At 42.5% G+C, this 12,887-nt stretch overlaps 1 protein-coding gene across 3 annotated transcripts in view; it reads left to right on the plus strand.

Annotated features, from left to right (window-relative positions):
• Positions 1-12,887, plus strand: part of GPLD1 (glycosylphosphatidylinositol specific phospholipase D1) — a 51,674-nt gene that overhangs the window by 24,281 nt on the left and 14,506 nt on the right. For all 3 annotated transcript variants that reach the window (XM_019716812.2, XM_019716813.2, XM_019716814.2), the window contains 7 exons: positions 1,843-1,950; positions 2,170-2,197; positions 2,304-2,443; positions 5,334-5,399; positions 6,940-7,060; positions 9,190-9,329; positions 10,840-11,026. In XM_019716812.2, the coding sequence (XP_019572371.2) occupies positions 1,843-1,950; positions 2,170-2,197; positions 2,304-2,443; positions 5,334-5,399; positions 6,940-7,060; positions 9,190-9,329; positions 10,840-11,026 (790 nt within the window). The remainder of the gene's footprint in view (positions 1-1,842; positions 1,951-2,169; positions 2,198-2,303; positions 2,444-5,333; positions 5,400-6,939; positions 7,061-9,189; positions 9,330-10,839; positions 11,027-12,887) is intronic.

Consider the following 12,887-nt stretch of genomic DNA (forward strand, 5'->3'; position numbering starts at 1 on the left):
TTGTGGTTGAGAGCCCACTGGCCCATGTGGGAATCGAACCGGCAGCCTTCAGAGTTAGGAGCACGGAGCTCTAACTGCCTGAGCCACCAGGCCAGCCCTGTTGCCTTCTACTTTATCATATATTACTCTAGCTACACTGTGGTTACACTGGTTTTTGCTTGTTTTTTTCCTTCAAATGTTTACTAAGCAGTCAGAAGGTGACATGGTCTGTCCCCCAGTCCCAGCCTCAGCCCCTAAGTGTATAGACCAAAGACAAAGGAGAGCTTATGGGCATGGCAAATTTCCCACTCCTACTCCTGGTCCAGTTGCCTCAGAAGTAAAGATGTCCAGAACAAGCAAGTCACTTGCAGATCACCTGAGGCCAGGTGACCTTGGACACCCCAGGAAGATGTGGTGACAGCAGCAGCATGAGGGGTCGCTCTAACTCCACACATGGAGCCATCTGCACTGGGTTAGGTGCCCATTTCAAATGGCATATCATCTGGCTTCTGGTCCCCTTTGGATATATTCTGTGGGGCCTGAATTACTTGAGGTTGGAGTTAGAGCTGCATTTCTCTAGAGAGTTTGTTTTGGCCTCTGCTGGCTGCTTGGGCTACTGCTATCCTATGACCACATTAAGTTACATTCGACTCAATGTTTTTCTGACTACACAGATTGCATGAATGAAGTACAAAACATTTGTTGGACTGGGTAGTGGTTACCAATTCTAAGGGGAGATTGTTTTTCCTTCTCTATCCATTGCCAAGATGAAGTCAGGCAGGTTTCTTTGCTGTCCTTGTTAGTATGTTCGGTTTATTTCTAGCTAGCCCTCATGCAGAAGGTATAATTTTTAGTGCAGAGTCCCCTCCAAGATGGCTCACTTCAGGTGGTTCCTATACTTTATCTCCTGTCTCCTGCATGCCACACAGCCAGCAAAAAACCTCTAGGTTCCAACAGTTTTGCAGAACCTCAGGGCAAAATCTGGCTTTCCCCTAATTGGAAAATTGAAACCTTTCAAAGTTTCCAGTTTCAATTTGTTTTTGGCCTTTGGAAAATTTTCACTTTCTTGCTAGCTTGGTGAGTCACCTAAAATATATTTTTTTATTTTGTCTAGACTTTTAAGCTATTTTTATTGGAAGGGCCATCTCTGTGCTCTTATAAAAATAAAAAATGGACGTCGATAGATTATTTCTTATAAATATACTAAAATCAGGTTTTGTTGGTTGTGATTTCTGTCTGGTACATTCTAATGTCTTTGAAATGAAGATAAAAGGGGACTCAGTATAGATCTAATTTTTAAGATGCTGTTCTTCTTCCAACTGAAAGAACTAATATCTATGATCCATAAGCCTAAATAATATTTTTTTCTCACCACCACACTGTGGACTCTTAGTAGAATGTTGGGGAGAGGAGCATTTTTGGCACTTTAAAAATAATGATTCTTGAGCATAATTCAATTCAAGAGAATAAAAATACTTTATATTGCTCCTTGAACTCTGAATTGACAAAATTAAACATCCCTTTTATACTTTACCATTTCCTGTCTTTGAAAGTACCTTCATAGATATTTGATTAAGGCACCAGTGGCTTGCTGTGCAGTGTTGGGCAAACTCTTTAACTTTTCTGTGCTGCCTTAGTTTCCTCAGTGTGCAGTGGGAATGAGATAGTACTGGCCACGTGGATTTTTGGTAGGATTTTTGGTAGGATTTTTGGTAGGATTACCATAGTGCATCGAAAGAAATCCCTTTGCGTGGGTCTAGCACAGAGTCATCATGGGATAACTGGGAGCTGATGTTGCTGCTATTATGTTATTTTCCACTTTAGAATCACACAAACCTTATTTTATTCTAATGCTTTTCTCAGGTATGTGCCGGTCAAAGATCTACTGGGAATTTATAAGAAACTCTATGGCCGAGCAACCATCACCAAAAATGCAATTGTTGAGTGTTCGTACCTTCAGTTCTTGGAAATGTAAGTGTGGCCCCGTGGAAAGTTTGCAGCTGTGCTGTGACTTCCTTAGCGCGCGTTTCAATGGTTTTGTTTCCAGAGGGTGGGTTCTGGATTAACGGATTTTTCATATTCAAAGGCAGTTGCATGATAGTGGATACATGATGATGGAGCTTTTTCTTCATTAGTTGCTTCATTCTTTGTGGAAGCCACAACTCACAGTCAAAATTGTTTATGTTGCAGGTATGGTGAGATGATGGCTGTGTCCAAGGTAAGGCTTCATTCTTCAAGATCTTAATGTAAAGAGTTACAAAGATACCAGGAGAAGCATCTGACTCATTTATTTATTTACTTATTTTTCTTTCTCTCTGCCATAGCTTTATCCCACTTATTCTAGAAAGTCCCCATTTTTGGTGGAACAATTCCAAGAATATTTCCTTGGAGGACTGGATGATATGGCGTTTTGGTCCACTAATATTTACCGTTTAACAAGCTTCATGTTAGAGAATGGGACCAGGTGAATTATTACTCTACTTCTTCTCCTGATAGCTCCCTGCTTTGATACCCCCATCCCCAACAGAACTCTCAGGTTTTTCAGTTGATCAAATGAAAAGAAAAAGTCTCATGAAGTGCTTGTTTTATCCTAATTGAGAAAAAAAACAAAACTCTGCCTAGCTCGCATCTGGTTAGATTTACTGATATCTCTCAAGTTTTAGAGATAGAGAGGTAGATATTGTATAATTTGTGGTCTGCGAGAAATGGCTCAGGTAGGAAGGAATCAGCTGCCACCCACCACTGGGCTCCATCTGTTTCTTTTGGGAGAACCTATGCTGTGGGCTGGAGTGCTTGCTTTCCACAGGCTCCAGCAACTGGGGCACAGCAATCCTCCTCTCCAGCCCAGCTTGTCTCTAGGGGTTTGAGGATTTCAAAGGGTACTTCATGTAACCCCCACACTGTACAATAAAATCAGAATTGAACGCATTTGTAAAGCACAACCTTCTGTTGGAATTTGATATCTAGCCCAGCTCGGACAGCTGTTCAACTTCTAGCTCCTTGTCTGTGTTTTCCCAGCATGCCCAGGATGAGTGTTAACCAGAGACTCGGATGGCAGGAGACCAGGGGAGACTGGGATTACCCCCCCTTACAGCTGTAGTAGACCTTCAGGTTCTCACAGAATCTGTCCACAGCTGGAGGGAGCCAAGGGGCCTCTCAGAACCCATCTCCAGCCATAAGAGTGAGCAGGCAGCCCCTTCTGTGCTGCTGAGCTGAGCAGCTAGAGACGTGGATCTGCACAGGGAGCACTGGCGGCAGCACCTGAGGCAGAGAAGGGCCAGGCGGGATGCGTAAGCAGCAGCCATGACAATGGGAAAGAGGGTCCGATGGCAGAGCTGCACCTGGGCAGCTGTTCCAGTAAGGATATAGGAGGGTCGGGGTTTATAAGTTGAAGTGGCCTATATAGGCGTAGCTCTGGAGTGTTATACACTGAAGGATGTTCCTTTGCCCTTTGAAAACATTTGCTAATATTCAAATAATGTTAACCATAATTATATACTGTATTGATTTCAACCAAAATTCCCTTTGATGACAAATTTGACATTAGCTTGGTAAATACTCAGTGGATTACACGTTTGCAGAGATAAACAGTTCCATACAAATACCATTGTTAATAGTGAAATAAACCTCAACTGAAATCTCCAGGCTCAGATCATTTGAGATGTTGCTCCAGGCATACGTTCTCAATTTGGCTCAAATAAACTCTGATTAAAATTCAAAAAATAAAATAAAATAAAATCTCCAGGCTCTCCTTGTTTCAGCTATGGGTTTTTAGGTGCATACAAGTGATAGAAAGGATGGGCTTTGGAATTTGAGACCTGCCCCTCACTACTGGGCCATCCCAAGCAAGTGGCTGAGCCTCCCTGAGCTTTGTTTTCTCATCTGTAAATGCGGACAGTAAGAATTCATCTCTTATCATAGGGCTGTTGTGAGGAGTAAACTAGCTCATGTAAATGGTTCATTACGTAGGAAGCACTTAATAAATGTTGGCTACTGGTGTTGTGATTATTATCAGAAGGGAGTTCAGTTTCTATTGGAAGGATTTATAATATATGTGCATGTAAAAGTGAATGACCTACATTTACCTGTTTTATAAAGTCCGTGTGTAATGACCCCCAAACTGGAACACATTTCTGGTGTTTGTTTCTGGTTAATTTGTCCAAATAGCTGAGGAAATGTGTGGCTGGACCTTATTCTTTAATTAGGATAAAATAACAGAACAAATCAATTTCTTGTCCTTGATTTTTGCCCTAATTTATCAAGGCAGAAAATTCCATGAATTGATTGCATTTTACACACTATACAAAGAAAGATTAATCAGTTACGGAACTTTATGGGAAATTTAGAGAAGGTTCCAAAGAAAGACACAAATTTATGACAGAAAGCAAAAAAAAAAGTACATATTTTCATATTGTAGGCACTTCTTAACTTACTAAGAATAGATTATCTTCCAAAGCAAATTTGTTACTTGAAACTCATGCCATATTTTCCTAAAGAAACAGTGAAATAATGGTAGTTACATTTTCAGCCAGAACTCTACTTAACTGAAAAAATAATTGTAGTTCTCATTGCAAGGCTGCCATCTGCATCCTGGTGGTAGAGAAATGGGAATTCAAGGAAAACCCTTTTCCTCAGTGTAAAACTGGCCCTAAGAAAAGTTTTTATAGGAAAAGTGTGTCTTCAGCTTCTTCCCAGCTCTCTTCTGAATTTCTTTTCCAGCAACTAGTCCTTCTTGCCTGGCTTCATATGACCTTCACATTACGTCAGCCTCCAGCAGAGCGCTCCATGTAAATCTTCCTTCAAAACAGTCGTCATTCTGGAAGACACTCTTCTAATACATACCCACTCCCTTAGTGCTTCTGTTAAGAGTTGGGAGGAAGTTAACCTCTTACATTGTCTCAGTCGATTTTTCACTTGTAAAAAAGGGATACTTAGTTACCTATTTAATTATTGAATTTATACATTGTTTTTAAAAGAATGAGGTTGAGAAACTAAGACATATCCAAACAAAAGTGAGCATAATCGGACAGAGGTGACATAGTTGGGAACCCATTTCATTTACAGTCTCTAACTCTGAGATGGTTCCTGTGAGTGTGAGCATGGAGCAACTCAGCAGGTGCAGTGGGGAGGGAAGGGGATGGCCGTGAGCCTGTGTTACCATAAGACTCCCTCAGTCAGCTCATCCATCCCCATCAATTATCATTCGGCCCTTTACCAGTCCTGTCTGGCTAAGGAATGCACACCTCTACACTAGGACTTCTGGAGGTGGTTTAAAGTGCACCACCCATTCTCAGTAAAATTCATGCTTGACAAGAAGGTAGAAAAATGCCTGATTCATTTGATTATTTCCCTAGTGGCTGCAACCTGCCTGAGAACCCTCTGTTCATTTCCTGTGGAGGCCAGCAAACCAACACCCAGGGGTAAGTACATTCCGAAATGGTTTATAGAAAGAATCTCACCTGGAGGGGTGCTCAGCAGACATTAAAATCATGTGATTTGTATGAAGACAGACAGACGTTCAAATTCCAGGTCTGCCATTTACAGCTGGGTGATTTTAAACAGGTTGCTTAATTTTTTTGTGCTACAGCTTCCTCCTTTGGCAAAATGGAGAAACCCATAATTATGGTATGAATTAAGCACAAGAATGGATAGGAAGCAATGAGCACATTAGTAAGTTGCTCAGCAAACATTAAATCATAGTTAATGGTATTATTACTATCATTATTGTTGTTATTACTCATTAACTTTACCCAAATTTCACCCTGAAAAAACAGTTATCAGTGAGGCAGGGTGTAGGGAGACCTCTCAGGTAGTTTCTGAGGGAGAGAGAGGCCAGATTTGTATGCTGGGAGGTGGCATCCCTGCTGGAGCAGCATACCAGCCACCAATTTCATAATTGTATTAATGTTATAAATGTTTAGTCATAAAACATAACAATAAAATAGTACAAATAATATTTCTTCATCGTTAGGTTCCAGAAACTAGTTTAGGGGTTAGAGAGCTTGCTGGGAACAAGATGGAAACAGTTCCTGCTCCTGTAGGTGCATGGTCTGATGGGCAGACAGGCACGGACCAAGAACGTGTAAACACCCTCATGTGCTAGGAAGGAAAAAGGCTGGGTGCTTTGGGATGTACCGCAGCGTGTCCTAACCCAATCACCGCACAGCTTACCCTGAAGAAGTGATGTTTTCACCAAGATATTTAAGGGTGATCAAGAGTTAGATATTCCAGAAGAGGGCATTGCAACGAAACATCCTGAAGTAAGAGAGAGTTTAGAGCTTCAAAAGAATTGAAAACATGCAGAAAGTGTTCATTTAAGCCCCCACTGTCTTAATTTATTTGAATCAGGTAAGTTTTTGTTTGTTTGAATTGAACTGAATGCCTTTGGGTTGGGCTGGCAACCTCCTGCGTATGAGTCTCGACCCAAGCAGGTGTCCCATGCAGGTCCCTTCAAAAGTTTCTGCTGCCCGGCTTCCCCTTCAGTCATTTTTGAATCCTGTCTGGCTCCTCTGGGCATCTGGCTTGTGTAAGCTGGGTGAAATATATGAATTTGCAAATACATTTTATTGTATAATTCTGGCATGTCCACCAGCATACCACTTTCCCAAACAACCATAGACCTATTTCTTGACTGTGTGTATGACATATTAAAATACCTTTGCTTTTTTAGTAATCTGGAAGGAATTAAAACCTTTTACGCTTTAGAACTTTGAAGCTATAGGAAATGTTTTTCATAAGGACAGGCCTTTGAATCTTGGAAATGGGTTTACTAAAAGGTTTTTTGGAATCTCCTATGAAGGTTTTTCTAAAATTTTGGTTTTTTGTGTTGCTGTTCCTTCAACATTCAGACGTCAGAACTTTGTGGACTTTTAACCTGTGATTAACGTCTTCAACCCAGTTATTTAGGGGGTTTGTTGTTTTCTCATTCTTAACCATTTTGTTCTTCTCTCTTTTCAACAGATCACAAGTACAGAAAAATCATTTTCATAGAAATCTGACTGTATCCCTAACTAAAGATACTGGGAAAAATATACAATACACAGAAAGAGGAGTGGTCTTTAGTGTGGATTCCTGGACCTCGGTAAGTATTGTCTTCTTTTCACGGAGAAAGAGAACCATGCTGCTTCCTGTGATGTCTTGTTCTGTGGAGTCACTGGCTATTTAATCATTCATCAAAAGTCACCTGGGCGTGTGCCAGGCCAGCACAGACCCTTGACCTCCAAATCTTGAAATGTGAGTCTGGATTTTAGTGGCCTTTAGCAAGTCTGGTGGAGCCCAAGGTAGTGCTGGGCCCCCAGGCCAGTCCGGCGTTGTCCTTAGTGCAGAGTATATCAGTAGTATTGTAGGCCCCTGTGCAGAGCTCCATGCTGAGGGATGTCATGACGTATGCAATTTATCCATGAGATCATCTTGAAGTGTCAGCCACTCACCCGGGGGATGTAAGATGAAAGGGAGATAGACTCTGACCTTTAGAAAATTTCAGTCGAATAGAGGTGATAAATACTAAAATAACCATATGTGAGTAGAATGCAAAAAATACCATGATAATGGGGTGGGAGGGGATACTTAGCCTCTATGATAAAAATGATATCCCTACTATCAGAGAAGCCTTCTTGGAGGGGGTAGCATTTGAGTTAGGCCTTCAATAGTAGATAGTATTTCATCAATGAGTATGTATTTCCGGCAGTGGGTTGGAAAAGTTTCAGGATTTTTGAGATAAGTTTTTCTGTTTTGGGGAGTTTTTTTTTGCCTGGAACACAAGACAGGGATACAAGGTACCATGAGAAAGTTGGAAAGTAAGTAGGCGTTAGATTGTGGAGGGCTCCTAACATCTAGAGAAGGGTTTAGACAGCTCTGTGAGTGGTGTGTCTGGGAGTTGGCTGAGGGCCTGGGCAGGGCCTGTGTCATGGTTATGCAGCCTGTGCAGTCACACAGAAGCCCCACAGTCACACTTAGCAGGGCCTCATCCTTGGCTATATGCTCAGCGGTCACTGCCTTACAATTCTTAAAACTTGAATAAAAGGCTCTGCATTTGCATTTTGCAGTGGGCTTCACACATTATGTCATTATGTCCTGCGATTTTTAGATCTGTCGCCTTCACAAAAGAAAACGTTATGGAAGAGAAGGACTTTATATTTCCAAGGCCCATCATGGGGCCTGGCACGCAGTAGGAGCCTATTAAATGCTTCCTGGATGAGTGACAGCCAGAGCTGGGAGTTAGGAAGAGCTGTCAGTGGGAAGCCTGCCAGAGGGGTTCGAGTGCAGAAATGGAAGGCACAGTCACTTCCTGCAGGGTCCTTCGAACCTATGCCATCCAGGCTGCCCCATGGCTCTGACCTGACTGCTCTGGGGGGCCTGGGTGTTCTTGTTTGGTCTCATGTCACCCTTGGTGGACTTAGAGTCGTGACCCCTGAACTTGGATGGATCTAGTACCTGACCAGGTTGTTCAGGGCCGCTCCAGTCTGCATTTGGGTCTCTGCAGTAACCTCTGCATTGAGGACAATTCAGCATCCTAAGCTCAGGGGCTTGTTGTCCCCTAATTCTCTCTCATATTACTGCCAGCACTCTGCATGTGACCTCCCACACGTGCCCGACTTCTTGGGACTCGAAGCATTTCAATTTGGGTATAGATTGGAGGGTTTTTTGGCACCCTGGTATTGTTTCAGTTTATTTGTTTGGAAAAAAACCATATATATATACACACACACACGTATATATGTGTGTACATGTATACACAGGTATATATATATATGTATATACAGATATATATATATATATATATATATATATATATATATATATATATATATATATACACATACACACACACATATGCATACACCCCCACAAATATAATTACAGTTCTAGATTAAATGAACTTGTGTTTAAAAAATTTTAGTCCATAAAAGTGATTTTGTTTGGTTACGTTCTCCACACCGGTACAGACCATCCTCACGTGGCTGGTGGGGGTGAAGGCCCAGCTGACTTTTTGCTGGCCCTGGCTCCAGGCCTGTAACTGCCATTGCTCAGCTCATGTGGGGGGTAGCGATGTCACTCTCCTAAATGATCTTACCTGTTGACGGAATCAACATTTTATTTTTTAGCATTTGTAAAAGCTCGTTTCCTTTATGAAAGTCCAGTGCTTTGATGGGGCATGGTGGCTTTGTTGATGATGATGTGTTTTTATCTGGCATGATTCTTTCGTTTCAGGATTCCCTGTCCTTTATGTACCGGACTTTGGAAAGGAACTTACGGACGATGTTTACAGGCAGCTCTCAGCGGCCACTGAATCATGTCTCCAGCCCCGTAGCATCTTACTTCTCGTCAGTTCCCTATGCGAGGCTTGGCTGGTAGGTGTGCGTTAGCTAATTCCTGAATGTTATCATCAGTGTTAATTTCATTCTGTTAGTCGTCAAATGTATTAAATGGCACCTGTTAACACCTTATTTTCTAATCAATTCATCATCAACAAAAACATTAACTTAGTGGTTGTTATTCTAAAGATTAAAACATCCTCCTTAAAAATTGGTCAAAATGTGTTTAAATACTAGGAGCTTTCACTTGACTAAACAATCACAAACAATGAAGGATTAACGTGTAGAGTGTTTGTCAAGCTTCAGTGTTCTTGGGGCTATACTGTGACAGATTTTGGGGGAATTGACAAACACGAGAATGATAAAAGCACATAGTGATATGTTCACTGGAATATTGTAGCTTCACATGGCTAAAGCCTAGTACACCACAGTGATTTTATGAAGAGAATGTAAGGGAGTCCTCTGATTTAAAACTCAATCAATACTGAGCCCAAGGATACAAAAGTAACTACTTTCTGGAGGTTTTGGTGAAACCTCTTTCTTAACTAAACTCCTCACATCCAAATGACATTGCGTAGCCCTCGGAACACTTGACTGACAGCCCTTCCTCGTCAGATCATTCATGTTGGCTCCAGTACAGAAAGTGGAGATGAATCTGTCTTTCTGGCCATTCACTGTGGTCAGTGACTCTTCTTGGCTTCCTTCCTGAAAGATCCAAAGGAAGGCCCCCTGCTGTGCTGGAAGCCATGTTGGGGAAGAGGGGGTGACACAGGCAGGCAGCCACGGCCTCAGGAATGAAGGGAACAGCAGCAGCATCGTGTGTGTGTGTGTGTGTGTGTGTGTGTGTGTGTGTGTGTGTCCGTCCTTCACCAGCCATCAAACCCTTTAGAAACTGCTCTTCCTCTGTTCTGCCATTTGTTCTTTATGTAGCCAAAAAGAGCTAGAATAAATGACTTTTGGTCTTTTCAGGCCACCAGAGGCATTTGAACCTTTGACTTAGTTTGTCTATCTCTGTATCTGGTAGGTCGTGGAATCTCATTTACAAACATCTACTATATATGTAGGACATTGAATTTTTTCCCAGTACAAGGCACTCTCTGTAGCTGTGGTAGAAATAAAATGGTATACTTACCATAACACAGCTTATCTTTGATCAGGTAACAGACTGAAATGAGCAGAGTTGATCAGAAAGCAGCCTGTACCACAGGCTGGAGGGGTATAGAGGAGCCCAGCATTGCGCTTTTCTGCTCTGGGTTTTGCATACAGAATGTGATGTTCTGTGAGGATGCTTTTCATTTTCTCAGGTTATATGGTCCAGAGATTCCCAGAGGCATTAATTTGTGCAGTATTATTTTTCATTAGAGAGCAAGATTGTGATTCACACACACACAATATAACCTCAGAAGTGAATATTCACAGTGGTCATGCAGGACGCAAAATCAGTGAGAGGAAGTGAAAGTGCTGGATTCTAGAAAGAAAGCAGGTAGATAGTCTTACCCATAGCTCTCAGCAGACACTGCCATGTGTTCTCTCTTCGTCCCTACAGGGCAATGACCTCGGCTGACCTCAACCAGGATGGGCATGGCGACCTGGTGGTGGGCGCCCCAGGCTACAGCCGCCCAGGCCACATCCACGTGGGACGTGTGTACCTTCTCTATGGCAACAACATGGGCCTGCCCCCCATTGACCTAGACCTAGACAAAGAGGCCCATGGGGTCCTGGAGGGCTTTCAGGTGAGGCGCTCATTTCGTATTTTAGTGTTAACAAGCCATTGCTCGTATTTTGGGGCAAATCTCCAGATGATTAACCAATACAAGAACAATGAGAGTCACAGCCAGTCGCCTATATTGTGTAGTACTTTTCAGTAAAAGCATGTTCCCTTCCTTTATCGCACTCTATCATTAACTTTAGTCTAATACCCTCCAAAAACACACTATTGAGAACTGCTTTAAGTGGCCAATCAGGATGTTATTTCTTGATAACACACAAAACTTACTTTTGTTTGTTTATATGTTTTATTTTATAAGAATTTTAGAGTGACAGAAAAGTTGAAAGGACAGTACAGAGTTCCCATATGCCCTTTACACACTTTCCCTATCTTACATAATTATGATAACACTTATCAAAATTAAGAGACCAACCTTGGTCATTACTATTAACTAAACTCCAGACTTTGTGCAGATTTCATTGCTTTAAGTGATTATTCATCACCAGAAAAATCGCACAATGACTATGCAAATGTCGTATTAGGGGCCCGGAGGCGTTTCTCTGGGACATCATTGGCAATATCTTTACAGAGCGTAGGAAGGGCAGACAGAGCCCCGCTGTGAGTCATAGGTGAGTGCGGGCTTTGGTGGCACTGTGTGCTCCGAATATCAAGCACCAGGGGAAGGAACCCTGGATTTGGGTCAGACTGTGGTTCTTGTCCCATGCAGGCCACTAAACCTTTCTTGCTGATGTTAATTCTGTGAAAACAAAATAAGATGGCGTGCCTGAACATACTTTAAAAAATGTCAAGTAGAGTGGTTTATGGTCAGCTTAGGCTCTGATAGAAGGAGTCCTGAATCTAAGAGGTGTGAGTAAGTTGACTGGCCAGTACATAAGGTTACACAGTCCCAGAGGGACAGCATTCTCTGGAACCTTGTGACGCCACATGAGAAAGTTCCAAAATAAATTTACCCACTCTTGTTGCTGCTTCTTCGCAAAGCCATTCCCTATCAGACTGTTGTATGAAGTATAATCCTTTGGGCTCCTGTAGACAGGGAATAAGAGGCAGCTGCATCCTATGGGTGATAAACTCTGCCAGAGACACTTGGAACGAAGAAGGTGGCTCCGTGCCCTCTTCCCACCATGACCTTTGATAACTTGGAAAATGGCCAGATTAAGGCATGGGCTGGGGATATCCTGCACTCTCGCCTCAGTCTGCAATTAGCATTTCTGTGTCCTTGCCTGTGAAGTGGAGGGTTAGGACATCTCAAGCGTTTCTCTGCTTTAAAATTCTGTGTTTCTTTAGGAATGAATGGTTAACCCACAGGAGGACTGGAGGGTGCACTGGTGGTGATGAAATGAAACCGTCCTCAGTGGGGAGGATCCCTGCCTTGGTGCTCCCTACCGTGCCCCCACGTGCTATGTCCCACAGCAAGCCTTTCTTGTTCATCGAGTTACTGCCTTGCAGAAAGGAGCTGTATTTCTAGATGCTATTGCACGTGGGTGTAGAGAGATTAGCTAATACGTAATGCACATGGTCTCTGGGGCATGTGTGTCAGGTGGCAAACACCGCCTTGTGTAAGACAACTCACTGTTACGTAAGTTGTGAAAGACCAGCACAGCCTATGGATTACTTTTCGGTCTCAGCTGAATCTAGGCTGTAGATCTAGAAAACCTACCTTGGGAGAAAATTGTCCCCAAATGGACTGAGTTTTCCACCTGTAAACTGTGAAAGTGGAGGTAATAAAAGTACTGCTTTAGTAAACACAGTGCTTAGAACAGTGTCTGCAGCAGTGACTGTCACTCAGTAGGACTTCAGGAATGATGGAAATGTTCTATAGCTGCGTTGCTGAGCATGGGAGCCACTGTGCACGTTGGCTTTGGGGC

This window comes from Rhinolophus sinicus, linkage group LG14 (genome assembly GCF_036562045.2).
Source record: "Rhinolophus sinicus isolate RSC01 linkage group LG14, ASM3656204v1, whole genome shotgun sequence".
Taxonomy (NCBI): domain Eukaryota; kingdom Metazoa; phylum Chordata; class Mammalia; order Chiroptera; family Rhinolophidae; genus Rhinolophus; species Rhinolophus sinicus.